This window comes from Sinohyriopsis cumingii, chromosome 12 (assembly GCF_028554795.1).
Source record: "Sinohyriopsis cumingii isolate HCF-2022 chromosome 12, ASM2855479v2, whole genome shotgun sequence".
NCBI lineage: Eukaryota > Metazoa > Mollusca > Bivalvia > Unionida > Unionidae > Sinohyriopsis > Sinohyriopsis cumingii.
In genome coordinates, this window is record NC_142972.1 from 122426605 (window position 1) to 122453269 (window position 26665).

General features: G+C 40.9%; 1 protein-coding gene across 1 annotated transcript in view; it reads right to left on the minus strand.

Moving 5' to 3' along the window:
* Positions 1–26665, minus strand: part of LOC149787370 (adenine phosphoribosyltransferase-like) — a 39642-nt gene that overhangs the window by 2904 nt on the left and 10073 nt on the right. The window contains exon 2 of the mRNA XM_089977952.1: positions 2550–2787. Coding sequence (XP_089834078.1) covers positions 2550–2787 — 238 coding nt within the window. The remainder of the gene's footprint in view (positions 1–2549; positions 2788–26665) is intronic.

Sequence of the window (26665 nt, forward strand, 5' to 3'; positions counted from 1 at the left end):
CAGAAAAAGTATACTGTCACATTTCAACTTGAACTCAGACCCTTTGCTGTACAGTAACAGAAGCATATATTGCTTTGTCTGGAGCATTTCAACTCTACTTTTCAAAATGTTGTGAAGTGAATTAATGACCTATGGTTACTAGAATTCAATGCAAAACTTTCAAAGGCAAAACTCTACTTGAGTGATCTACATCCAGAAATTTTCATGATAAAAAGAAGTATTGATCATGGACTGAAAACTTGTCATGTTTGATGAAGCACTGAATAAATGCAGTGAAAAAAGCTAGACACATGGTATAATATAAAGCAAATAGAGGTATTATACAAGACACGTTTCTTACACATAGTATAATATAAAGTAAATAGAGGTATTATACAAGACATGTTTCTTACACATGGTATAATATAAAGTAAATAGAGGTATTATACAAGACATGTTTCTTACACATGGTATAATATAAAGTAAATAGAGGTATTATACAAGACACGTTTCTTACACATAGTATAATATAAAGTAAATAGAGGTATTATACAAGACATGTTTCTTAAACAGATATGTCCATATGATGTGGATGCCCACGCTTATATGATGCATCTGAGGAGCAAAGTTCTAAGTCAAACAGGGGCCATAACTCTCCAGTTTTGTTGGAAAATGAGAAAATCAAGCTTGACCTGGGTCATCTTAATACAGAAACTAATATCAAATATTGTTTCAATTCAGTTCCTCAAATGTTTTGGAACAGAAATGAAATTTGCAACCAAATATGACGATGTGATGGACTAATATAGTAACACTATATGACCCACCACATATCATAACCACTAAGTAATGTACCATACAACATTCATATACTATCCCTACAATGACCAGCTCTGTGGACATGCATTTAAGAGTAACAAATGCCTGACCAGCATGCTTTGTTCATTTTAATGATCTACTAAGGTCAATCTAATAGATATCCTGACTAACTTAAACTTGGTAAAATTATTCATGACAATGTCTTAAAATATTTTCTTTTGCAAAATGCAGTGTTTCCCTTTACGCACATTTGTGCGTCAGGGACGCACGCTGGAGAAAACTGACACACACATTTTATTACCGTGCGCTTTTTTGACGCAAAGGATTTTCATAATATGATCATGATTTATTTAATACCCAATGCATTGGACGATGGATGGCATCGTATATACTTCGCGTATAGGCATTGACTGGTTCCCCGCTTTGTTTGCTCCCTGCCTTGAGCTCCTCTATTCGTAAAGTTCAATGCAGGGAACATTTAAAACAATGAACCAGACTAGCATAGGCAATGTTATGACGGAGTAGCTTCCCCTAATCTCGCGAGCTTCTCATAATTTCCATCGAGCTCAGCAAGCTGTTCTAGATATTTAACATCAAGGCTTGTTGCACTAGAAAGTGATCTCCAGATTAAAACGTCATGCACTAAAAAGCATTAGCGAAGAAAGTGAAAGAAGCAGAACACAAAAGAGTAACTGGATCTAACTTTAATGAAAAATGGAGAAAATTATTCCCTTGACTGGAATATTCATTATGATTACTGGTGTGACTTCTGATCGCGTGATTGCAAAGACTGCAAAAGTGAATAATTCTTTCGTGACAGGATTTTAAAATTTTTAAAAATAGGCCCTCGTTTGCCATAAGATATCTGGAGAACACTTTATAACCTAAGACATTATTTCACAACAAAGAAATCAGTAAACTTGCAGAGACAAATGCATTATTTGGATTACAACGTCAGCGGGTCATTACAGATTTTCTTGGTTTTTAACTTTTACTACAATAAAAGAAAGATCTTAAAGTTCAAGTGTAACTTATTAGAAAGAAGATGAATCAGTATCCTCCTTGATATTTGGATAAATGTGTTCTAGGATGAAGTACAATGAAACCTATGATAGTACACATTTGATGAAAGGCAGTAAATTAACTCCCATCTGGTTAAAAAGATTTATCTGGCTTTTTGTATTGGCTTATATGTAATGTGCTGGGCTATAATATTGTTGAGGAGACTGTTAAAAGTACGACTTTAAAAGAAAAATGAACTAATAAAATTATTCTTTGAATGGACAATGCATTTGTTTGCTAACTGTGCATGTTGGTGTATTTGTATGTTTAGAGAGAGAGAGAGAGTATGTTGTACAAGTTGCAGTATCCTATTTCAAGCTGAAAAAGTACGAGTCGTATGAAAATTTGTCAGTACATTTTTGACCCCCCCATTTTTTATTTGACCCCCAGTTTTGACACCTAGGGGTTTTTTGTACCCTCAATTTTACACCCCTGGGGGATACACTGAAAATGTAAAAAAATTGGCCATGCTCATTGGAGCACTTCTGAATCAATTCTTTAGTTTCTGAGGTCTGTAGTTTTCCATATTGTCAACTTTTTCAATTCTGGAAATAAGTAAATCTTGCAAGTAGTCTACAATCCCATAATGTCCAAACAGACAGATGTGATTGGTTTTGATCAACATCAGAACATAGGAAATTTGTACATTCCCCTCTATAAATACGGCAGAAGCATAAACATTTGTATACCGTTCCATATTCCAACGTATATTCCACTTTATAAGTTTCTCCAGGTAGTTTTCCAGCCTTTCTTATTGGCACAAAACTGATACCAAGGGCCTCTGAGATCATGGGACCAAACAGGAATCCCCTTGAATCTAGTCCAATTATCACCTCCACTCCATCACAGTTGGCCTTGATGAAGTCAATAATGGCATCAACAAGTCCCCTGAGAGCTTTTGCATCTTGAAGAACTGGAAAAATGTCCCTGAGAAAAAAATGTACACTAGATATTGTTTGATTGTAATCCATTTCCATTAAACAGATGTAATCCATTCCCATTAAACAGATGCAATCCATTCCCATTAAACAGAATTCACATTAAAAAGAAAACATATCTGTCTCCATTGGAAACAACCATCTATATGCAGTATTTTGCCATAAGGACCTTGTTAATTGAAAATATTGTATTATACATAACTTTCAATCACCATAACAAATGCTAGGGTAGCCTTCAATCAAGTTCATTCAACAAAGTTTCACTGTTTGGTAAATTATAAGCTACATGTACATTCATTAAAGTATTGTTTGTACATGTGTTTTCTGTAGGATGCTAATTTAAAAAACCCTAATTAAGCACACAAAACTTGCATGCTGCTGACTGTTTGCAAGCCAAACAAAATCTGAAACATTAATGTTAACAAATCTAATAATGTAATCAGTTGATTTTAAGATCAACTGCTATAAACAATGCTTGATTACTACATCAACTGCTATAATCAGTGCTTGATTTCTATATCAACTGCTATAATCAGTGCTTGATTTCAAGATCAACTGCTATAATCAGTGCTTGATTTCTCGATGAACTGCTATAATCAGTGCTTGATTTCAAGATCAATTGCTATTATCCGTGCTTCCTAAGGAACTCTTACACCTAGTTATTAAAAACATTTGCCAACTGCAGTTGGTGAGGTTGTACAAAGGTGACTGTGCAGTTGTCAGTATTCGGAGGTACTGTCACTGCTATTAAATGCAGTTTTCTGTATTTGGTGTAAATGCAGTTTTCTGTATTTGGTGGTAATACCACAACTGTTAAAAGCAATTGTCGGTATTTGGTGGCAATACCACTGTTGTTGAATGCAGTTTTCTGTATTTGGTGGCAATATCACTGTTGTTGAATGCAGTTTTCTGTATTTGGTGGTAATATCACTGTTAAATGCAGTTTTCTGTGTTTGGTGGCAATATCACTTTTGTTAAATGCAGTTTTCTATGTTTGGTGGCAATACCACTGTTGTTAAATGCAGTTTTCTGTGTTTGGTGGCAATACCACCGTTGCTAAATGCAGTTTTCTGTATTTGGTAGCAATATCACTGTTGTTAATGCAGTTTTGTGTTTGGTGGCAATACCACTGTTGTTGAATGCAGTTTTCTGTATTTGGTGGTAATATCACTGTTAAATGCAGTTTTCTGTGTTTGGTGGCAATATCACTGTTGTTAAATGCAGTTTTCTGTGTTTGGTGGCAATACCACCTTTGCTAAATGCAGTTTTCTGTATTTGGTGGTAATATCACTTTTGTTAAATACAGTTTTCTGTATTTGGTGGTAATATCACTGTTGTTAAATGCAGTTTTCTGTATTTGGCGGTAATATTACTGCTGTTAAATGCAGTTTTCTGTATTTGGTGGCATTGTCACTGTTGTTAAATGCAGTTTTCGGTATTTGGTGGCAATATCACTGTTGTTGAATGCAGTTTTCTGCATTTGGTGGCATTATCACTGTTGTTAAATGCAGTTTTCAGTATTTGGTGGCAATACCACTGTTGTTGAATGCAGTTTTCTGTATTTGGTGGCAATACCACTGTTGTTAAATGCAGCTTTCTGTATTTGGTGGTAATATCACTGTTGTTAAATACAGTTTTCTGTATTTGGTGGTAATATCACTGTTGTTAAATGCAGTTTTCGGTATTTGGTGGTAATACCACTGTTGTTGAATGCAGTTTTTGGTATTTGGTGGCAATATCACTGTTGTTAAATACAGTTTTCTGTATTTGGTGGTAATATCACTGTTGTTAAATACAGTTTTCTGTATTTGGTGGTAATATCACTGTTGTTAAATGCAGTTTTCGGTATTTGGTGGTAATATCACTGCTGTTAAATGCAGTTTTTGGTATTTGGTGGCAATACCACTGTTGTTGAATGCAGTTTTCGGTATTTGGTGGTAATATCACTGCTGTTAAATGCAGTTTTCTGTATTTGGTGGCATTATCACTTTGTTAAATGCAGTTTTCGGTATTTGGTGGTAATATCACTGTTGTTAAATGCAGTTTTCTATGTTTCGTGGCAATACCACTATTGTTAAATGCAGTTTTCTGTGTTTGGTGGCAATACCACTGTTGCTAAATGCAGTTTTCTGTATTTGGTGGCAATATCACTGTTGTTAAATGCAGTTTTCTGTGTTTGGTGGCAATACCACTGTTGTTAAATGCAGTTTTCTGTATTTGGTGGCAATATCACTGTTGTGTGTTTGGTGGCAATATCACTGTTGCTAAATGCAGTTTTCTGTATTTGGTGGCAATATCACTGTTGTGTGTTTGGTGGCAATATCACTGTTGTTAAATGCAGTTTCTGTATTTGATGGTAATATCAATGCTATTAAAAGCAGTTTTCTGTATTTGGTGGTAGTATTACTGCTGTTAAATGCAGTTTCTGTATTTGGTGGTAATAGCACTGTTGTTAAATGCAGTTTTCTGTATTTGGTGGTAATACCACTGCTGTTAAAAGCATTTTCTGTATTTGATGGTAATATCATTGTTAAATGCAGTTTTCTTATTTGGTGGTAATATCAATGCTATTAAAAGCAGTTTTCTGTATTTGGTGGTAATATCACTGTTGTTAAATGCAGTTTTCTGTATTTGGTGGCAATATCACTGCTGTTAAATGAACTTATAATGCATATTATCTAGTGACACTGTCATATCATGCAAATAACTGTCACTGTACCAAAAATGAAGATATTGGTAAACAACAATAAGTTTCGTCTCAATTTAGGTTAAGTTTATTTATCAAAAACAGGTGTGTTTAAAGATGTCATAAGGCGTTAAACTAAACTAATCACATACACAGGTATGTTTAAAGATGCAATAAGGGGTCATTCTAATTACACACAGGTATGTTTAAAGATGCAATAAGGGGTCAGACTAATTACACACGGGACTTTTTAAACATGCAATAAGGGGTCAGACTAATTACACACAGGACTTTTTAAACATGCAATAAGGGGTCAATATATAGATAGCAGGGCTCAAAATAAGCGGTAGTCTGCTAGCCCAAGGCTAGCAGATTTCCTGTCGGACTAGTAACTTTCATAATGTTAATAGTCCACTGGGCTAGTAAGTTTCGGTTATCAATAGTCAGCGTTTGTTTACGCCATTCCCTAATAAAGATTTGACTTAGCAGATGTTCTGTAGAATCAAAGCAGTGGCCATTGTAAACACAGTCATAAAATATTAGCATGAGAAGATGAAGTCAATTTCTGCCTCGGAAAGGTGCGTTTCTATGACAAGAATCCATCCGATTTTGTGCATTTCACTTAACAGCGCAAATTATGGTCCCTTCATTAACAACGGAAGTTTGGTAATTGATCCTAATTAATCTGATAATGAATTAAATGAAAAAATGATGTGGTATCACACTTTATTCACTCGACCACAGTAACAAACTACAAAGCGGTATACCACACAAAAGAACAAGGCAAAAACTATTCAAAGAAATTAGTTTGCACGTCTTTTTGTTTAAGGTTCTTTTTTTTGCTTGCTACCCAAACGCTCCAACAAGTCACAAACAGGAAACTACATATTTTACATTTCCATCCAAATACTTATAAGAATTAGATCAATTTATTAGAATTACGTTATTGGCACATCCTTTCCATACAACTACTTTTTCTATGATGATAAGAATAGCTTTTGTATTTTTCCCTTACAAGAATGAACAAATAATTGAATACACATGGAGATATCCAAGCAGAATGCCGTACATTTGTTGGGAATTAAAATCTCTGTGCATGGGCATCTAAGATTTGAAAATTTTCTGCCTTATTATTAATTTCAACAATACATTGAGGTTCGATTAATTAGGAATAATTACCAAACTTACGACTTATGATACCGTAATTGGAGCTGTTAAATACAACATGCGGAGTGTCAGATGGCTTCGTGTGATGGGAACACACCTTTTCCAAGCTGAAACTAACACTATCTTCTGTTGCTAATACTTTATAACAGTGTTTACAATAGCCACTGCTTTGATCACGCAGAACAGCCACTGAAGTTAAGTCTTTGTGAGGGAGAGGCCATTTAATTGTGGGAGGGGGCTAAGACATGTTTTGAAACACGTTTCTTGCTCTGACTTTCTTATATAAAGGACATTGTACCATTCCTTTTCTTGCTTTAAATAATTCGCATCAGCTATACTATAACATCTCGTATATCAAAACAAGGCACAATTCCCTCCTTATACAACAGGCAAAATGTGGCATTTGATAGTAGGTGTTTAGCCACCAGAAAAAAAGCAAAAGTTGAATGAGAATGATGAGGAATAATTCTTATATGAAAAATTTCAGAAGAAATGGACAAAAGACAGGAAATGGCTGAATTATGACGAGGAAAGGAACTTTATGTGGTGTAAATGGTGTACGCAATTCACAAAAAACAAAAGAATCCAGGAGAAATTAATGACATTCATGAAAAGGAAAATGGAACCGACATTTTATTATTTCATTTAGCCACCCTGTGATTCAATGTTTCTAACACAGCATATATTCTTGCTAGTAAGTCAAGTCAAACTGTAAACAACACTGACCCTGATCTGGTATCACATAATGCACCCAGATATTGGGGTCCATATTGTTTGTTTATGTCTAACAAATGCACTATGCAACGACATATCTGAGTCTGTGCAGTCTGCAGTCAGACCCATCTTAAGTGAATATATATGGTATATGAATTAATATTTTATAATATCAGTTAAATAGTAAATGATTCACAAGGGAATATGTGGTTAGTAAAGTGCCTGGCCTGTTATGTATGGCAAAGCTGGGATTGGTACCCAAATTATGTATGACATGGCTGGGATTGGTAGCATTGTACCCAAATTATGTATGGCATGGCTGGGATTGGTAGCACTGTACCCAAATTATGTATGGCATGGCTGGGATTGGTAGCATTGTAACCAATTTATGTATGGCAAAGCTGGGATTGGTAGCACTGTACCCAAATTATGTATGGCAAAGCTGGGATTGGTAGCACTGTACCCAAATTATGTATGGCAAAGCTGGGATTGGTAGCATTGTACCCAAATTATGTACGGCATGGCTGGGATTGGTAGCATTGTAACAAATTTATGTATGGCAAAGCTGGGATTGGTAGCACTGTACCCAAATTATGTATGGCAAAGCTGGGATTGGTAGCATTGTACCCAAATTATGTATGGCAAAGCTGGGATTGGTAGCACTGTACCCAAATTATGTATGGCAAAGCTGGGATTGGTAGCATTGTACCCAAATTATGTATGGCATGGCTGGGATTGGTAGCATTGTAACCAATTTATGTATGACAAAGCTGGGATTGGTAGCACTGTACCCAAATTATGTATGGCAAAGCTGGGATTGGTAGCATTGTACCCAAATTATGTATGGCATGCCTGGAATAGGTAGCACTGTACCCAAATTATGTATGGCAAAGCTGGGATTGGTAGCACTGTACCCAAATTATGTATGGCAAAGCTGGGATTGGTAGCATTGTACCCAAATTATGTATGGCATGGCTGGGATAGGTAGCACTGTACCCAAATTATGTATGGCATGGCTGGGATTGGTAGCATTGTACCCAAATTAAGTATGGCAAAGCTGAGATTGGTAGCACTGTACCCAAATTATGTATGGCAAAGCTGGAATTGGTAGCACTGTACCCAAATTAAGTATGGCATGGCTGGGATTGGTAGCATTGTACCCAAATTAAGTATGGCATGGCTGAGATTGGTAGCACTGTACCCAAATTATGTATGGCAAAGCTGGGATTGGTAGCATTGTACCCAAATTATGTATGGCAAAGCTGGGATTGGTAGCATTGTACCCCAATTATGTATGGCAAAGCTGGGATTGGTAGCACTGTACCCAAATTATGTATGGCAAAGCTGGGATTGGTAGCATTGTACCCAAATTATGTATGGCAAAGCTGGGATTGGTAGCATTGTACCCAAATTATGTATGGCAAAGCTGGGATTGGTAGCACTGTACCCAAATTAAGTATGGCATGGCTGAGATTGGTAGCACTGTACCCAAATTATGTATGGCAAAGCTGGGATTGGTAGCATTGTACCCAAATTAAGTATGGCATGGCTGAGATTGGTAGCACTGTACCCAAATTATGTATGGCAAAGCTGGGATTGGTAGCACTGTACCCAAATTAAGTATGGCATGGCTGAGATTGGTAGCACTGAACCCAAATTAAGTATGGCATGGCTGGGATTGGTAGCATTGTACCCAAATTATGTATGGCAAAGCTGGGATTGGTAGCACTGTACCCAAATTATGTATGACATGGCTGAGATTGGTAGCACTGTACCCAAATTATGTACGGCAAAGCTGAGATTGGTAGCATTGTACCAAAATTATGTATGGCATGGCTGGGATTGGTAGCACTGTACCCAAATTATGCATGGCATGGATGGGATTGGTAGCACTGTACCCAAATTATGTATGGCATGGCTGGGATTGGTAGCATTGTACCCAAATTATGTATGGCAAAGCTGGGATTGGTAGCATTGTACCCAAATTAAGTATGGCATGGCTGGGATTGGTAGCACTGTACCCAAATTATGTATGGCATGGCTGGGATTGGTAGCACTGTACCCAAATTATGCATGGCATGGCTGGGATTTCTAGCATTGTACCCAAATTATGTATGGCATGGCTGGGATTGGTAGCATTGTACCCAAATTATGTATGGCATGGCTGGGATTGCTAGCATTGTACCCAAATTATGTATGGCATGGCTGGGATTGGTAGCACTGTACCCAAATTATGTATGGCATGGCTGGGATTGGTAGCATTGTACCCAAATTGTGTATGGCATGGATGAGATTGGTAGCACTGTACCCAAATTATGTATGGCAAAGCTGGGATTGGTAGCATTGTACCCAAATTAAGTATGGCATGGCTGGGATTGGTAGCACTGTACCCAAATTAAGTATGGCATGGCTGAGATTGGTAGCATTGTACCCAAATTATGTATCGCATGGCTGGGATTGGTAGCATTGTACCCAAATTATGTATGGCAAAGCTGGGATTGGTAGCATTGTACCCAAATTAAGTATGGCATGGCTGGGATTGGTAGCACTGTACCCAAATTAAGTATGGCATCGCTGAGATTGGTAGCATTGTACCCAAATTATGCATGGCATGGCTGAGATTGGTACCACTGTACCCAAATTATGTATGGCAAAGCTGGGATTGGTAGCATTGTACCCAAATTAAGTATGGCATGGCTGGGATTGGTAGCACTGTACCCAAAATAAGTATGGCATGGCTGGGATTGGTAGATCTGTAACCAAATTATTTATGGCATGGCTGGGATTGGTAGCATTGTACCCAAATTATGTATGGCAAAGCTGGGATTGGTAGCACTGTACCCAAATTATGTATGGCATGGCTGAGATTGGTAGCACTGTACCCAAATTATGTATGGAAAAGCTGGGATTGGTAGCATTGTACCAAAATTAAGTATGGCATGGCTGGGATTGGTAGCATTGTACCCAAATTATGTATGGCATGGCTGGGATTGGTAGCACTGTACCCAAATTATGTATGGCAAAGCTGTGATTGGCAGCATTGTACCCAAATAATGTATGGCATGGCTGAGATTGGTAGCATTGTACCTAAATTATGTATGGCATGGCTGAGATTGGTAGCACTGTACCCAAATTATGTATGACATGGCTGGGATTGGTAGCATTGTACCCAAATTAAGTATGGCATGGCTGGGATTGGTAGCACTGTACCCAAATTATGTATGGCATGGCTGGGATTGGTAGCATTGTACCCAAATTATGGATGGCAAAGCTGGGATTGGTAGCACTGTACCCAAATTATGTATGACATGGCTGAGATTGGTAGCATTGTACCCAAATTATGGCAAAGCTGGGATTGGTAGCACTGTAGCCAAATTATGTATGGCAAAGCTGGGATTGGTAGCACTGTACCCAAATTATGTATGGCATGGCTGGGATTGGTAGCACTGTACCCAAATTATGTATGGCAAAGCTGGGATTGGTAGCACTGTACCCAAATTATGTATGGCAAAGCTGGGATTGGTAGCATTGTACCCAAATTATGTATGACATGGCTGGGATTGGTAGCATTGTACCCAAATTATGTATGACATGGCTGGGATTGGTAGCATTGTACCCAAATTATGTATGGCAAAGCTGGGATTGGTAGCACTGTACCCAAATTATGTATGACATGGCTGGGATTGGTAGCATTGTACCCAAATTATGTATGGCAAAGCTGGGATTGGTAGCACTGTACCCAAATTATGTATGGCATGGCTGGGATTGGTAGCACTGTACCCAAATTATGTATGGCAAAGCTGGGATTGGTAGCACTGTACCCAAATTATGTATCGCAAAGCTGGGATTGGTAGCACTGTACCCAAATTATGTATGGCAAAGTTGGGATTGGTAGCATTGTACCCAAATTATGTATGGCAAAGCTGGGATTGGTAGCACTGTATCCAAATTATGTATGACATGGCTGGGATTGGTAGCATTGTACCCAAATTATGTATGGCAAAGCTGGGATTGGTAGCATTGTACCCAAATTATGTATGACATGGCTGGGATTGGTAGCACTGTACCCAAATTATGTAAGGCATGGCTGGGATTGGTAGCACTGTACCCAAATTATGCATGGCAAAGCTGGGATTGGTAGCACTGTACCCAAATTATGTATGGCAAAGGTGGGATTGGTAGCACTGTACCCAAATTATGTATGACATGGCTGGGATTGGTAGCATTGTACCCAAATTATGTATGACATGGCTGGGATTGGTAGCATTGTACCCAAATTATGTATGGCAAAGCTGGGATTGGTAGCATTGTACCGAAATTATGTATGGCAAAGCTGGGATTGGTAGCATTGTACCCAAATTATGTATGGCAAAGCTGGGATTGGTAGCACTGTACCCAAATTATGTATGGCAAAGCTGGGATTGGTAGCACTGCACCCAAATTATGTATGGCATGGCTGGGATTGGTAGCACTGTACCCAAATTATGTATGGCAAAGCTGGGATTGGTAGCACTGTACCCAAATTATGTATGGCAATGCTGGGATTGGTAGCATTGTACCCCAATTATGTATGACATGGCTGGGATTGGTAGCATTGTACCCAAATTATGTATGACATGGCTGGGATTGGTAGCATTGTACCCAAATTATGTATGGCAAAGCTGGGATTGGTAGCATTGTACCCAAATTATGTATGACATGGCTGGGATTGGTAGCACTGTACCCAAATTATGTAAGGCATGGCTGGGATTGGTAGCACTGTACCCAAATTATGTATGGCAAAGCTGGGATTGGTAGCATTGTACCCAAATTATGTATGACATGGCTGGGATTGGTAGCACTGTACCCAAATTATGTATGGCATGGCTGGGATTGGTAGCACTGTACCCAAATTATGTATGGCATGGCTGGGATTGGTAGCATTGTACCCAAATTATGTATGACATGGCTGAGATTCGTAGCATTGTACCCAAATTATGTATGGCAAAGCTGTGATTGGTAGCATTGTACCCAAATTATGTATGGCATGGCTGGGATTGGTAGCATTGTACCCAAATTATGTATGACATGGCTGGGATTGGTAGCACTGTACCCAAATTATGTATGGCATGGCTGGGATTGGTAGCATTGTACCCAAATTATGTATGGCAAAGCTGGGATTGGTAGCACTGTACCCAAATTATGTATGGCATGGCTGGGATTGGTAGCATTGTACCCAAATTATGTATGGCATGGCTGGGATTGGTAGCATTGTACCCAAATTATGTATGGCAAAGCTGGGATTGGTAGCATTGTACCCAAATTATGTATGGCATGACTGGGATTGGTAGCACTGTACCCAAATTATGTATGACATGGCTGGGATTGGTAGCACTGTACCCAAATTATGTATGGCATGGCTGGGATTGGTAGCATTGTACCCAAATTATGTATGGCAAAGTTGGCATTGGTAGCACTGTACCCAAATTATGTATGGCATGGCTGGGATTGGTAGCATTGTACCCAAATTATGTATGGCAAAGCTGGGATTGGTAGCACTGTACCCAAATTATGTATGACATGGCTGGGATTGGAAGCATTGTACCCAAATTATGTATGGCATGGCTGGGATTGGTAGCATTGTACCCAAATTATGTACGGCAAAGCTGGGATTGGTAGCATTGTACCCAAATTATGTATGGCATGGCTGGGATTGGTAGCACTGTACCCAAATTATGTATGGCAAAGCTGGGAATGGTAGCATTGTACCCAAATTAAGTATGGCATGGATGAGATTGGTAGCACTGTACCCAAATTATGTATGGCAAAGCTGTGATTGGTAGCATTGTACCCAAATTAAGTATGGCATGGCTGGGATTGGTAGCACTGTACCCAAATTATGTATGGCATGGCTGGGATTGGTAGCATTGTACCCAAATTATGTATGGCAAAGCTGGGATTGGTAGCACTGTACCCAAATTATGTATGACATGGCTGAGATTGGTAGCATTGTACCCAAATTATGTATGGCAAAGCTGGGATTGGTAGCATTGTACCCAAATTATGTATGGCAAAGCTGGGATTGGTAGCACTGTACCCAAATTATGTATGACATGGCTGGGATTGGTAGCATTGTACCCAAATTATGTATGGCAAAGCTGGGATTGGTAGCACTGTACCCAAATTATGTATGGCATGGCTGGGATTGGTAGCACTGTACCCAAATTATGTATGGCAAAGCTGGGATTGGTAGCACTGTACCCAAATTATGTATGGCAAAGCTGGGATTGGTAGCACTGTACCCAAATTATGTATGGCAAAGATGGGATTGGTAGCATTGTACCCAAATTATGTATGGCAAAGCTGGGATTGGTAGCACTGTACCCAAATTATGTATGACATGGCTGGGATTGGTAGCATTGTACCCAAATTATGTATGGCAAAGCTGGGATTGGTAGCATTGTACCCAAATTATGTATGACATGGCTGGGATTGGTAGCACTGTACCCAAATTATGTAAGGCATCGCTGGGATTGGTAGCACTGTACCCAAATTATGCATGGCAAAGCTGGGATTGGTAGCACTGTACCCAAATTATGTATGGCAAAGGTGGGATTGGTAGCACTGTACCCAAATTATGTATGACATGGCTGGGATTGGTAGCATTGTACCCAAATTATGTATGACATGGCTGGGATTGGTAGCATTGTCCCCAAATTATGTATGGCAAATCTGGGATTGGTAGCATTGTACCCAAATCATGTATGGCAAAGCTGGGATTGGTAGCATTGTACCCAAATTATGTATGGCAAAGCTGGGATTGGTAGCACTGTACCCAAATTATGTATGGCAAAGCTGGGATTGGTAGCACTGTACCCAAATTATGTATGGCATGGCTGGGATTGGTAGCACTGTACCCAAATTATGTATGGCAAAGCTGGGATTGGTAGCACTGTACCCAAATTATGTATGGCAAAGCTGGGATTGGTAGCATTGTACCCAAATTATGTATGGCAAAGCTGGGATTGGTAGCATTGTACCCAAATTATGTATGACATGGCTGGGATTGGTAGCACTGTACCCAAATTATGTAAGGCATGGCTGGGATTGGTAGCACTGTACCCAAATTATGTATGGCATGGCTGGGATTGGTAGCATTGTACCCAAATTATGTATGACATGGCTGGGATTGGTAGCACTGTACCCAAATTATGTATGGCATGGCTGGGATTGGTAGCACTGTACCCAAATTATGTATGGCATGGCTGGGATTGGTAGCATTGTACCCAAATTATGTATGACATGGCTGAGATTCGTAGCATTGTACCCAAATTATGTATGGCAAAGGTGTGATTGGTAGCATTGTACCCAAATTATGTATGGCATGGCTGGGATTGGTAGCATTGTACCCAAATTATGTATGACATGGCTGGGATTGGTAGCACTGTACCCAAATTATGTATGGCATGGCTGGGATTGGTAGCATTGTACCCAAATTATGTATGGCAAAGCTGGGATTGGTAGCACTGTACCCAAATTATGTATGGCATGGCTGGGATTGGTAGCATTGTACCCAAATTATGTATGGCATGGCTGGGATTGGTAGCATTGTACCCAAATTATGTATGGCAAAGCTGGGATTGGTAGCATTGTACCCAAATTATGTATGGCATGACTGGGATTGGTAGCACTGTACCCAAATTATGTATGACATGGCTGGGATTGGTAGCACTGTACCCAAATTATGTATGGCATGGCTGGGATTGGTAGCATTGTACCCAAATTATGTATGGCAAAGCTGGGATTGGTAGCACTGTACCCAAATTATGTATGGCATGGCTGGGATTGGTAGCATTGTACCCAAATTATGTATGGCAAAGCTGGGATTGGTAGCACTGTACCCAAATTATGTATGACATGGCTGGGATTGGAAGCATTGTACCCAAATTATGTATGGCATGGCTGGGATTGGTAGCACTGTACACAAATTATGTATGGCAAAGCTGGGATTGGTAGCATTGTACCCAAATTATGTATGGCATGGCTGGGATTGGTAGCACTGTACCCAAATTATGTATGGCAAAGCTGGGAATGGTAGCATTGTACCCAAATTAAGTATGGCATGGATGAGATTGGTAGCACTGTACCCAAATTATGTATGGCAAAGCTGTTATTCGTAGCATTGTACCCAAATTAAGTATGACATGGCTGGAATTGGTAGCACTGTACCCAAATTATGTATGGCATGGCTGGGATTGGTAGCACTGTACCCAAATTATGTATGGCAAAGCTGGGATTGGTAGCACTGTACCCAAATTATGTATGACATGGCTGAGATTGGTAGCATTGTACCCAAATTATGTATGGCAAAGCTGGGATTGGTAGCACTGTACCCAAATTATGTATGGCAAAGCTGGGATTGGTAGCACTGTACCCAAATTATGTATGGCAAAGCTGGGATTGGTAGCACTGTCCCCAAATTATGTATGGCATGGCTGGGATTGGTAGCACTGTACCCAAATTATGCATGGCAAAGCTGGGATTGGTAGCACTGTACCCAAATTATGTATGGCAAAGCTGGGATTGGTAGCATTGTACCCAAATTATGTATGACATGGCTGGGATTGGTAGCACTGTACCCAAATTATGTATGGCATGGCTGGGATTGGTAGCATTGTACCCAAATTATGTATGGCAAAGCTGGGATTGGTAGCACTGTACCAAAATTATGTATGGCATGGCTGGGATTGGTAGCACTGTACCCAAATTATGTATGGCAAAGCTGGGATTGGTAGCATTGTACCCAAATTATGTATGGCATGGATGGGTTTGGTAGCATTGTACCCAAATTATGTATGGCAAAGCTGGGATTGGTAGCCTTGTACCCAAATTATGTATGGCATGGCTGGGATTGGTAGCACTGTACCCAAATTATGTATGGCATGGCTGGGATTGGTAGCATTGTACCCAAATTACGTATGGCAAGGCTGGGATTGGTAGCATTGTACCCAAATTATGTATGGCAAAGCTGGGATTGGTAGCATTGTACCCAAATTATGTATGGCAAAGCTGGGATTGGTAGCACTGTACCCAAATTATGTATGACATTGCTGGGATTGGTAGCACTGTACCCAAATTATCTATGGCATGGCTGGGATTGGTAGCACTGTACCCAAATTATGTATGGGAAAGCTGGGATTGGTAGCATTGTACCCAAATTATGTATGGCAAAGCTGGGATTGGTAGCACTGTACCCAAATTATGTATGGCATGGCCGGGATTGGTAGCATTGTACCCAAATTATGTATGGCATGGCTGGGATTGGTAGCACTGTACCCAAATTATGTATGGCATGGCTGGGATTGGTAGCAAAGTACCCAAATTATGTATGACATGGCTGGGATTGGTAGCAAAGTACCCAAATTATGTATGACATGGCTGGGATTGGTAGCAAAGTACCCAAATTATGTATGGCATGGCTGGGATTGGTAGCAAAGTACCCAAATTATGTATGACATGGCTGGGATTGGTAGCAAAGTACCCAAATTATGTATGGCATGGCTGGGATTGGTAGCAAAGTACCCAAATTATGTATGACATGGCTGGGATTGGTAGCAAAGTACCCAAATTATGTATGGCATGGCTGGGATTGGTAGCACTGTACCCAAATTATGTATGGCAAAGCTGTGATTGGTAGCACTGTACCCAAATTATGTATGGCAAAGCTGGGATTGGTAGCATTGTACCCAAATTATGTATGACATGGCTGGGATTGGTAGCACTGTACCCAAATTATGTATGGCAAAGCTGGGATTGGTAGCACTGTACCCAAATTATGTATGGCAAAGCTGGGATTGGTAGCACTGTACCCAAATTATGTATGGCAAAGCTGGGATTGGTAGCATTGTACCCAAATTATGTATGGCAAAGCTGGGATTGGTAGCACTGTACCCAAATTATGTATGACATGGCTGGGATTGGTAGCATTGTACCCAAATTATGTATGGCAAAGCTGGGATTGGTAGCATTGTACCCAAATTATGTATGACATGGCTGGGATTGGTAGCACTGTACCCAAATTATGTAAGGCATGGCTGGGATTGGTAGCACTGTACCCAAATTATGCATGGCAAAGCTGGGATTGGTAGCACTGTACCCAAATTATGTATGGCAAAGGTGGGATTGGTAGCACTGTACCCAAATTATGTATGACATGGCTGGGATTGGTAGCATTGTACCCAAATTATGTATGACATGGCTGGGATTGGTAGCATTGTACCCAAATTATGTATGGCAAAGCTGGGATTGGTAGCATTGTACCCAAATTATGTATGGCAAAGCTGGGATTGGTAGCATTGTACCCAAATTATGTATGGCAAAGCTGGGATTGGTAGCACTGTACCCAAATTATGTATGGCAAAGCTGGGATTGGTAGCACTGTACCCAAATTATGTATGGCATGGCTGGGATTGGTAGCACTGTACCCAAATTATGTATGGCATGGCTGGGATTGGTAGCACTGTACCCAAATTATGTATGGCAAAGCTGGGATTGGTAGCATTGTACCCCAATTATGTATGACATGGCTGGGATTGGTAGCATTGTACCCAAATTATGTATGACATGGCTGGGATTGGTAGCATTGTACCCAAATTATGTATGGCAAAGCTGGGATTGGTAGCATTGTACCCAAATTATGTATGACATGGCTGGGATTGGTAGCACTGTACCCAAATTATGTAAGGCATGGCTGGGATTGGTAGCACTGTACCCAAATTATGTATGGCATGGCTGGGATTGGTAGCATTGTACCCAAATTATGTATGACATGGCTGGGATTGGTAGCACTGTACCCAAATTATGTATGGCATGGCTGGGATTGGTAGCACTGTACCCAAATTATGTATGGCATGGCTGGGTTTGGTAGCATTGTACCCAAATTATGTATGGCAAAGCTGGGATTGGTAGCATTGTACCCAAATTATGTATGGCATGGCTGGGATTGGTAGCACTGTACCCAAATTATGTATGGCATGGCTGGGATTGGTAGCATTGTACCCAAATTATGTATGGCAAGGCTGGGATTGGTAGCATTGTACCCAAATTATGTATGGCAAAGCTGGGATTGGTAGCATTGTACCCAAATTATGTATGGCAAAGCTGGGATTGGTAGCACTGTACCCAAATTATGTATGGCAAAGCTGGGATTGGTAGCATTGTACCCAAATTATGTATGGCAAAGCTGGGATTGGTAGCACTGTACCCAAATTATGTATGGCATGGCCGGGATTGGTAGCATTGTACCCAAATTATGTATGGCATGGCTGGGATTGGTAGCACTGTACCCAAATTATGTATGGCATGGCTGGGATTGGTAGCAAAGTACCCAAATTATGTATGACATGGCTGGGATTGGTAGCAAAGTACCCAAATTATGTATGACATGGCTGGGATTGGTAGCACTGTACCCAAATTATGTATGACATGGCTGGGATTGGTAGCATTGTACCCAAATTATGTATGACATGGCTGGGATTGGTAGCACTGTACCCAAATTATGTATGGCATGGCTGGGATTGGTAGCACTGTACCCAAATTATGTATGGCATGGCTGGGATTGGTAGCATTGTACCCAAATTATGTATGACATGGCTGGGATTGGTAGCACTGTACCCAAATTATGTATGGCATGGCTGGGATTGGTAGCACTGTACCCAAATTATGTATGGCATGGCTGGGATTGGTAGCATTGTACCCAAATTATGTATGACATGGCTGAGATTCGTAGCATTGTACCCAAATTATGTATGGCAAAGCTGTGATTGGTAGCATTGTACCCAAATTATGTATGGCATGGCTGGGATTGGTAGCATTGTACCCAAATTATGTATGACATGGCTGGGATTGGTAGCACTGTACCCAAATTGTGTATGGCATGGCTGGGATTGGTAGCATTGTACCCAAATTATGTATGGCAAAGCTGGGATTGGTAGCACTGTACCCAAATTATGTATGGCATGGCTGGGATTGGTAGCATTGTACCCAAATTATGTATGGCATGGCTGGGATTGGTAGCATTGTACCCAAATTATGTATGGCAAAGCTGGGATTGGTAGAATTGTACCCAAATTATGTATGGCATGACTGGGATTGGTAGCACTGTACCCAAATTATGTATGACATGGCTGGGATTGGTAGCACTGTACCCAAATTATGTATGGCATGGCTGGGATTGGTAGCATTGTACCCAAATTATGTATGGCAAAGCTGGGATTGGTAGCACTGTACCCAAATTATGTATGGCATGGCTGGGATTGGTAGCATTGTACCCAAATTATGTATGGCAAAGCTGGGATTGGTAGCATTGTACCCAAATTATGTATGACATGGCTGGGATTGGTAGCACTGTACCCAAATTATGTAAGGCATGGCTGGGATTGGTAGCACTGTACCCAAATTATGTATGGCATGGCTGGGATTGGTAGCATTGTACCCAAATTATGTATGACATGGCTGGGATTGGTAGCACTGTACCCAAATTATGTATGGCATGGCTGGGATTGGTAGCACTGTACCCAAATTATGTATGGCATGGCTGGGATTGGTAGCATTGTACCCAAATTATGTATGACATGGCTGAGATTCGTAGCATTGTACCCAAATTATGTATGGCAAAGCTGTGATTGGTAGCATTGTACCCAAATTATGTATGGCATGGCTGGGATTGGTAGCATTGTACCCAAATTATGTATGACATGGCTGGGATTGGTAGCACTGTACCCAAATTATGTATGGCATGGCTGGGATTGGTAGCATTGTACCCAAATTATGTATGGCAAAGCTGGGATTGGTAGCACTGTACCCAAATTATGTATGGCATGGCTGGGATTGGTAGCATTGTACCCAAATTATGTATGGCATGGCTGGGATTGGTAGCATTGTACCCAAATTATGTATGGCAAAGCTGGGATTGGTAGCATTGTACCCAAATTATGTATGGCATGACTGGGATTGGTAGCACTGTACCCAAATTATGTATGACATGGCTGGGATTGGTAGCACTGTACCCAAATTATGTATGGCATGGCTGGGATTGGTAGCATTGTACCCAAATTATGTATGACAAAGCTGGGATTGGTAGCACTGTACCCAAATTATGTATGGCATGGCTGGGATTGGTAGCATTGTACCCGAATTATGTATGGCAAAGCTGGGATTGGTAGCATTGTACCCAAATTATGTATGACATGGCTGGGATTGGTAGCACTGTACCCAAATTATGTAATGCATGGCTGGGATTGGTAGCACTGTACCCAAATTATGTATGGCAAAGCTGGGATTGGTAGCATTGTACCCAAATTATGTATGACATGGCTGGGATTGGTAGCACTGTACCCAAATTATGTATGGCATGGCTGGGATTGGTAGCACTGTACCCAAATTATGTATGGCATGGCTGGGATTGGTAGCATTGTACCCAAATTATGTATGACATGGCTGAGATTCGTAGCATTGTACCCAAATTATGTATGGCAAAGCTGTGATTGGTAGCATTGTACCCAAATTATGTATGGCATGGCTGGGATTGGTAGCATTGTACCCAAATTATGTATGACATGGCTGGGATTGGTAGCACTGTACCCAAATTATGTATGGCATGGCTGGGATTGGTAGCATTGTACCCAAATTATGTATGGCAAACCTGGGATTGGTAGCACTGTACCCAAATTATGTATGGCATGGCTGGGATTGGTAGCATTGTACCCAAATTATGTATGGCATGGCTGGGATTGGTAGCATTGTACCCAAATTATGTATGGCAAAGCTGGGATTGGTAGCATTGTACCCAAATTATGTATGGCATGACTGGGATTGGTAGCACTGTACCCAAATTATGTATGACATGGCTGGGATTAGTAGCACTGTACCCAAATTATGTATGGCATGGCTGGGATTGGTAGCATTGTACCCAAATTATGTATGGCAAAGCTGGGATTGGTAGCACTGTACCCAAATTATGTATGGCATGGCTGGGATTGGTAGCATTGTACCCAAATTATGTATGGCAAAGCTGGGATTGGTAGCACTGTACCCAAATTATGTATGACATGGCTGGGATTGGAAGCATTGTACCAAAATTATGTATGGCATGGCTGGGATTGGTAGCATTGTACCCAAATTATGTATGGCAAAGCTGGGATTGGTAGCATTGTACCCAAATTATGTATGGCATGGCTGGGATTGGTAGCACTGTACCCAAATTATGTATGGCAAAGCTGGGAATGGTAGCATTGTACCCAAATTAAGTATGGCATGGATGAGATTGGTAGCACTGTACCCAAATTATGTATGGCAAAGCTGTGATTGGTAGCATTGTACCCAAATTAAGTATGCCATGGCTGGAATTGGTAGCACTGTACCCAAATTATGTATGGCATGGCTGGGATTGGTAGCATTGTACCCAAATTATGTATGGAAAAGCTGGGATTGGTAGCACTGTACCCAAATTATGTATGACATGGCTGAGATTGGTAGCATTGTACCCAAATTATGTATGGCAAAGCTGGGATTGGTACCACTGTACCCAAATTATGTATGGCAAAGCTGGGATTGGTAACACTGTACCCAAATTATGTATGGCAAAGCTGGGATTGGTAGCACTGTCCCCAAATTATGTATGGCATGGCTGGGATTGGTAGCACTGTACCCAAATTATGCATGGCAAAGCTGGGATTGGTAGCACTGTACCCAAATTATGTATGGCAAAGCTGGGATTGGTAGCATTGTACCCAAATTATGTATGACATGGCTGGGATTGGTAGCACTGTACCCAAATTATGTATGGCATGGCTGGGATTGGTAGCACTGTACCCAAATTATGTATGGCAAAGCTGGGATTGGTAGCATTGTACCCAAATTATGTATGGCATGGCTGGGTTTGGTAGCATTGTACCCAAATTATGTATGGCAAAGCTGGGATTGGTAGCATTGTACCCAAATTATGTATGGCATGGCTGGGATTGGTAGCACTGTACCCAAATTATGTATGGCATGGCTGGGATTGGTAGCATTGTACCCAAATTACGTATGGCAAGGCTGGGATTGGTAGCATTGTACCCAAATTATGTATGGCAAAGCTGGGATTGGTAGCATTGTACCCAAATTATGTATGGCAAAGCTGGGATTGGTAGCACTGTACCCAAATTATGTATGACATTGCTGGGATTGGTAGCACTGTACCCAAATTATGTATGGCATGGCTGGGATTGGTAGCACTGTACCCAAATTATGTATGGCAAAGCTGGGATTGGTAGCATTGTACCCAAATTATGTATGGCAAAGCTGGGATTGGTAGCACTGTACCCAAATTATGTATGGCATGGCCGGGATTGGTAGCATTGTACCCAAATTATGTATGGCATGGCTGGGATTGGTAGCACTGTACCCAAATTATGTATGGCATGGCTGGGATTGGTAGCAAAGTACCCAAATTATGTATGACATGGCTGGGATTGGTAGCAAAGTACCCAAATTATGTATGACATGGGTGGGATTGGTAGCAAAGTACCCAAATTATGTATGACATGGCTGGGATTGGTAGCAAAGTACCCAAATTATGTATGGCATGGCTGGGATTGGTAGCAAAGTACCCAAATTATGTATGACATGGCTGGGATTGGTAGCAAAGTACCCAAATTATGTATGGCATGGCTGGGATTGGTAGCAAAGTACCCAAATTATGTATGACATGGCTGGGATTGGTAGCAAAGTACCCAAATTATGTATGGCATGGCTGGGATTGGTAGCACTGTACCCAAATTATGTATGGCAAAGCTGTGATTGGTAGCACTGTACCCAAATTATGTATGGGAAAGCTGGGATTGGTAGCATTGTACCCAAATTATGTATGACATGGCTGGGATTGGTAGCACTGTACCCAAATTATGTATGGCAAAGCTGGGATTGGTAGCACTGTACCCAAATTATGTATGGCAAAGCTGGGATTGGTAGCACTGTACCCAAATTATGTATGGCAAAGCTGGGATTGGTAGCATTGTACCCAAATTATGTATGGCAAAGCTGGGATTGGTAGCACTGTACCCAAATTATGTATGACATGGCTGGGATTGGTAGCATTGTACCCAAATTATGTATGGCAAAGCTGGGATTGGTAGCATTGTACCCAAATTATGTATGACATGGCTGGGATTGGTAGCACTGTACCCAAATTATGTAAGGCATGGCTGGGATTGGTAGCACTGTACCCAAATTATGCATGGCAAAGCTGGGATTGGTAGCACTGTACCCAAATTATGTATGGCAAAGGTGGGATTGGTAGCACTGTACCCAAATTATGTATGACATGGCTGGGATTGGTAGCATTGTACCCAAATTATGTATGACATGGCTGGGATTGGTAGCATTGTACCCAAATTATGTATGGCAAAGCTGGGATTGGTAGCATTGTACCCAAATTATGTATGGCAAAGCTGGGATTGGTAGCATTGTACCCAAATTATGTATGGCAAAGCTGGGATTGGTAGCACTGTACCCAAATTATGTATGGCAAAGCTGGGATTGGTAGCACTGTACCCAAATTATGTATGGCATGGCTGGGATTGGTAGCACTGTACCCAAATTATGTATGGCATGGCTGGGATTGGTAGCACTGTACCCAAATTATGTATGGCAAAGCTGGGATTGGTAGCATTGTACCCCAATTATGTATGACATGGCTGGGATTGGTAGCATTGTACCCAAATTATGTATGACATGGCTGGGATTGGTAGCATTGTACCCAAATTATGTATGGCAAAGCTGGGATTGGTAGCATTGTACCCAAATTATGTATGACATGGCTGGGATTGGTAGCACTGTACCCAAATTATGTAAGGCATGGCTGGGATTGGTAGCACTGTACCCAAATTATGTATGGCATGGCTGGGATTGGTAGCATTGTACCCAAATTATGTATGACATGGCTGGGATTGGTAGCACTGTACCCAAATTATGTATGGCATGGCTGGGATTGGTAGCACTGTACCCAAATTATGTATGGCATGGCTGGGTTTGGTAGCATTGTACCCAAATTATGTATGGCAAAGCTGGGATTGGTAGCATTGTACCCAAATTATGTATGGCATGGCTGGGATTGGTAGCACTGTACCCAAATTATGTATGGCATGGCTGGGATTGGTAGCATTGTACCCAAATTATGTATGGCAAGGCTGGGATTGGTAGCATTGTACCCAAATTATGTATGGCAAAGCTGGGATTGGTAGCATTGTACCCAAATTATGTATGGCAAAGCTGGGATTGGTAGCACTGTACCCAAATTATGTATGGCAAAGCTGGGATTGGTAGCATTGTACCCAAATTATGTATGGCAAAGCTGGGATTGGTAGCACTGTACCCAAATTATGTATGGCATGGCCGGGATTGGTAGCATTGTACCCAAATTATGTATGGCATGGCTGGGATTGGTAGCACTGTACCCAAATTATGTATGGCATGGCTGGGATTGGTAGCAAAGTACCCAAATTATGTATGACATGGCTGGGATTGGTAGCAAAGTACCCAAATTATGTATGACATGGCTGGGATTGGTAGCAAAGTACCCAAATTATGTATGGCATGGCTGGGATTGGTAGCAAAGTACCCAAATTATGTATGACATGGCTGGGATTGGTAGCAAAGTACCCAAATTATGTATGGCATGGCTGGGATTGGTAGCACTGTACCCAAATTATGTATGACATGGCTGGGATTGGTAGCAAAGTACCCAAATTATGTATGGCATGGCTGGGATTGGTTGCACTGTACCCAAATTATGTATGGCAAAGCTGTGATTGGTAGCACTGTACCCAAATTATGTATGGCAAAGCTGGGATTGGTAGCATTGTACCCAAATTATGTATGACATGGCTGGGATTGGTAGCACTGTACCCAAATTATGTATGGCATGGCTGGGATTGGTAGCATTGTACCCAAATTATGTATGGCAAAGCTGGGATTGGTAGCACTGTACCCAAATTATGTATGGCATGGCTGGGATTGGTAGCACTGTACCCAAATTATGTATGGCAAAGCTGGGATTGGTAGCATTGTACCCAAATTATGTATGGCATGGCCGGGATTGGTAGCATTGTACCCAAATTATGTATGGCAAAGCTGGGATTGGTAGCACTGTACCCAAATTATGTATGGCATGGCTGGGATTGGTAGCACTGTACCCAAATTATGTATGGCAAAGCTGGGATTGGTAGCACTGTACCCAAATTATGTATGGCATGGCCGGGATTGGTAGCATTGTACCCAAATTATGTATGGCATGGCCGGGATTGGTAGCATTGTACCCAAATTATGTATGGCATGGCCGGGATTGGTAGCATTGTACCCAAATTATGCATGGCAAAGCTGGGATTGGTAGCACTGTACCCAAATTATGTATGACATGGCTGGGATTGGTAGCACTGTACCCAAATTATGTATGACATGGCTGAGATTGGTAGCATTGTACCCAAATTATGTATGGCATGGCTGGGATTGGTAGCACTGTACCCAAATTATGTATGGCATGGCTGGGATTGGTAGCACTGTACCCAAATTATGTATGACATGGCTGGGATTGGTAGCACTGTACCCAAATTATGTATGACATGGCTGAGATTGGTAGCACTGTACCCAAATTATGTATGACATGGCTGAGATTGGTAGCACTGTACCCAAATTATGTATGACATGGCTGAGATTGGTAGCATTGTACCCAAATTATGTATGACATGGCTGAGATTGGTAGCATTGTACCCAAATTATGTATGGCATGGCTGGGATTGGTAGCACTGTACCCAAATTATGTATGGCATGGCTGGGATTGGTAGCACTGTACCCAAATTATGTATGGCATGGCTGGGATTGGTAGCACTGTACCCAAATTATGTATGGCATGGCTGGGATTGGTAGCACTGTACCCAAATTATGTATGGCATGGCTGAGATTGGTAGCACTGTACCCAAATTATGTATGGCAAAGCTGGGATTGGTAGCATTGTACCCAAATTAAGTATGGCATGGATGAGATTGGTAGCACTGTACCCAAATTATGTATGGCAAAGCTGTGATTGGTAGCATTGTACCCAAATTAAGTATGGCATGGCTGGGATTGGTAGCACTGTACCCAAATTATGTATGGCATGGCTGGGATTGGTAGCATTGTACCCAAATTATGTCTGGCAAAGCTGGGATTGGTAGCACTGTACCCAAATTATGTATGGCAAAGCTGGGATTGGTAGCATTGTACCCAAATTATGTATGACATGGCT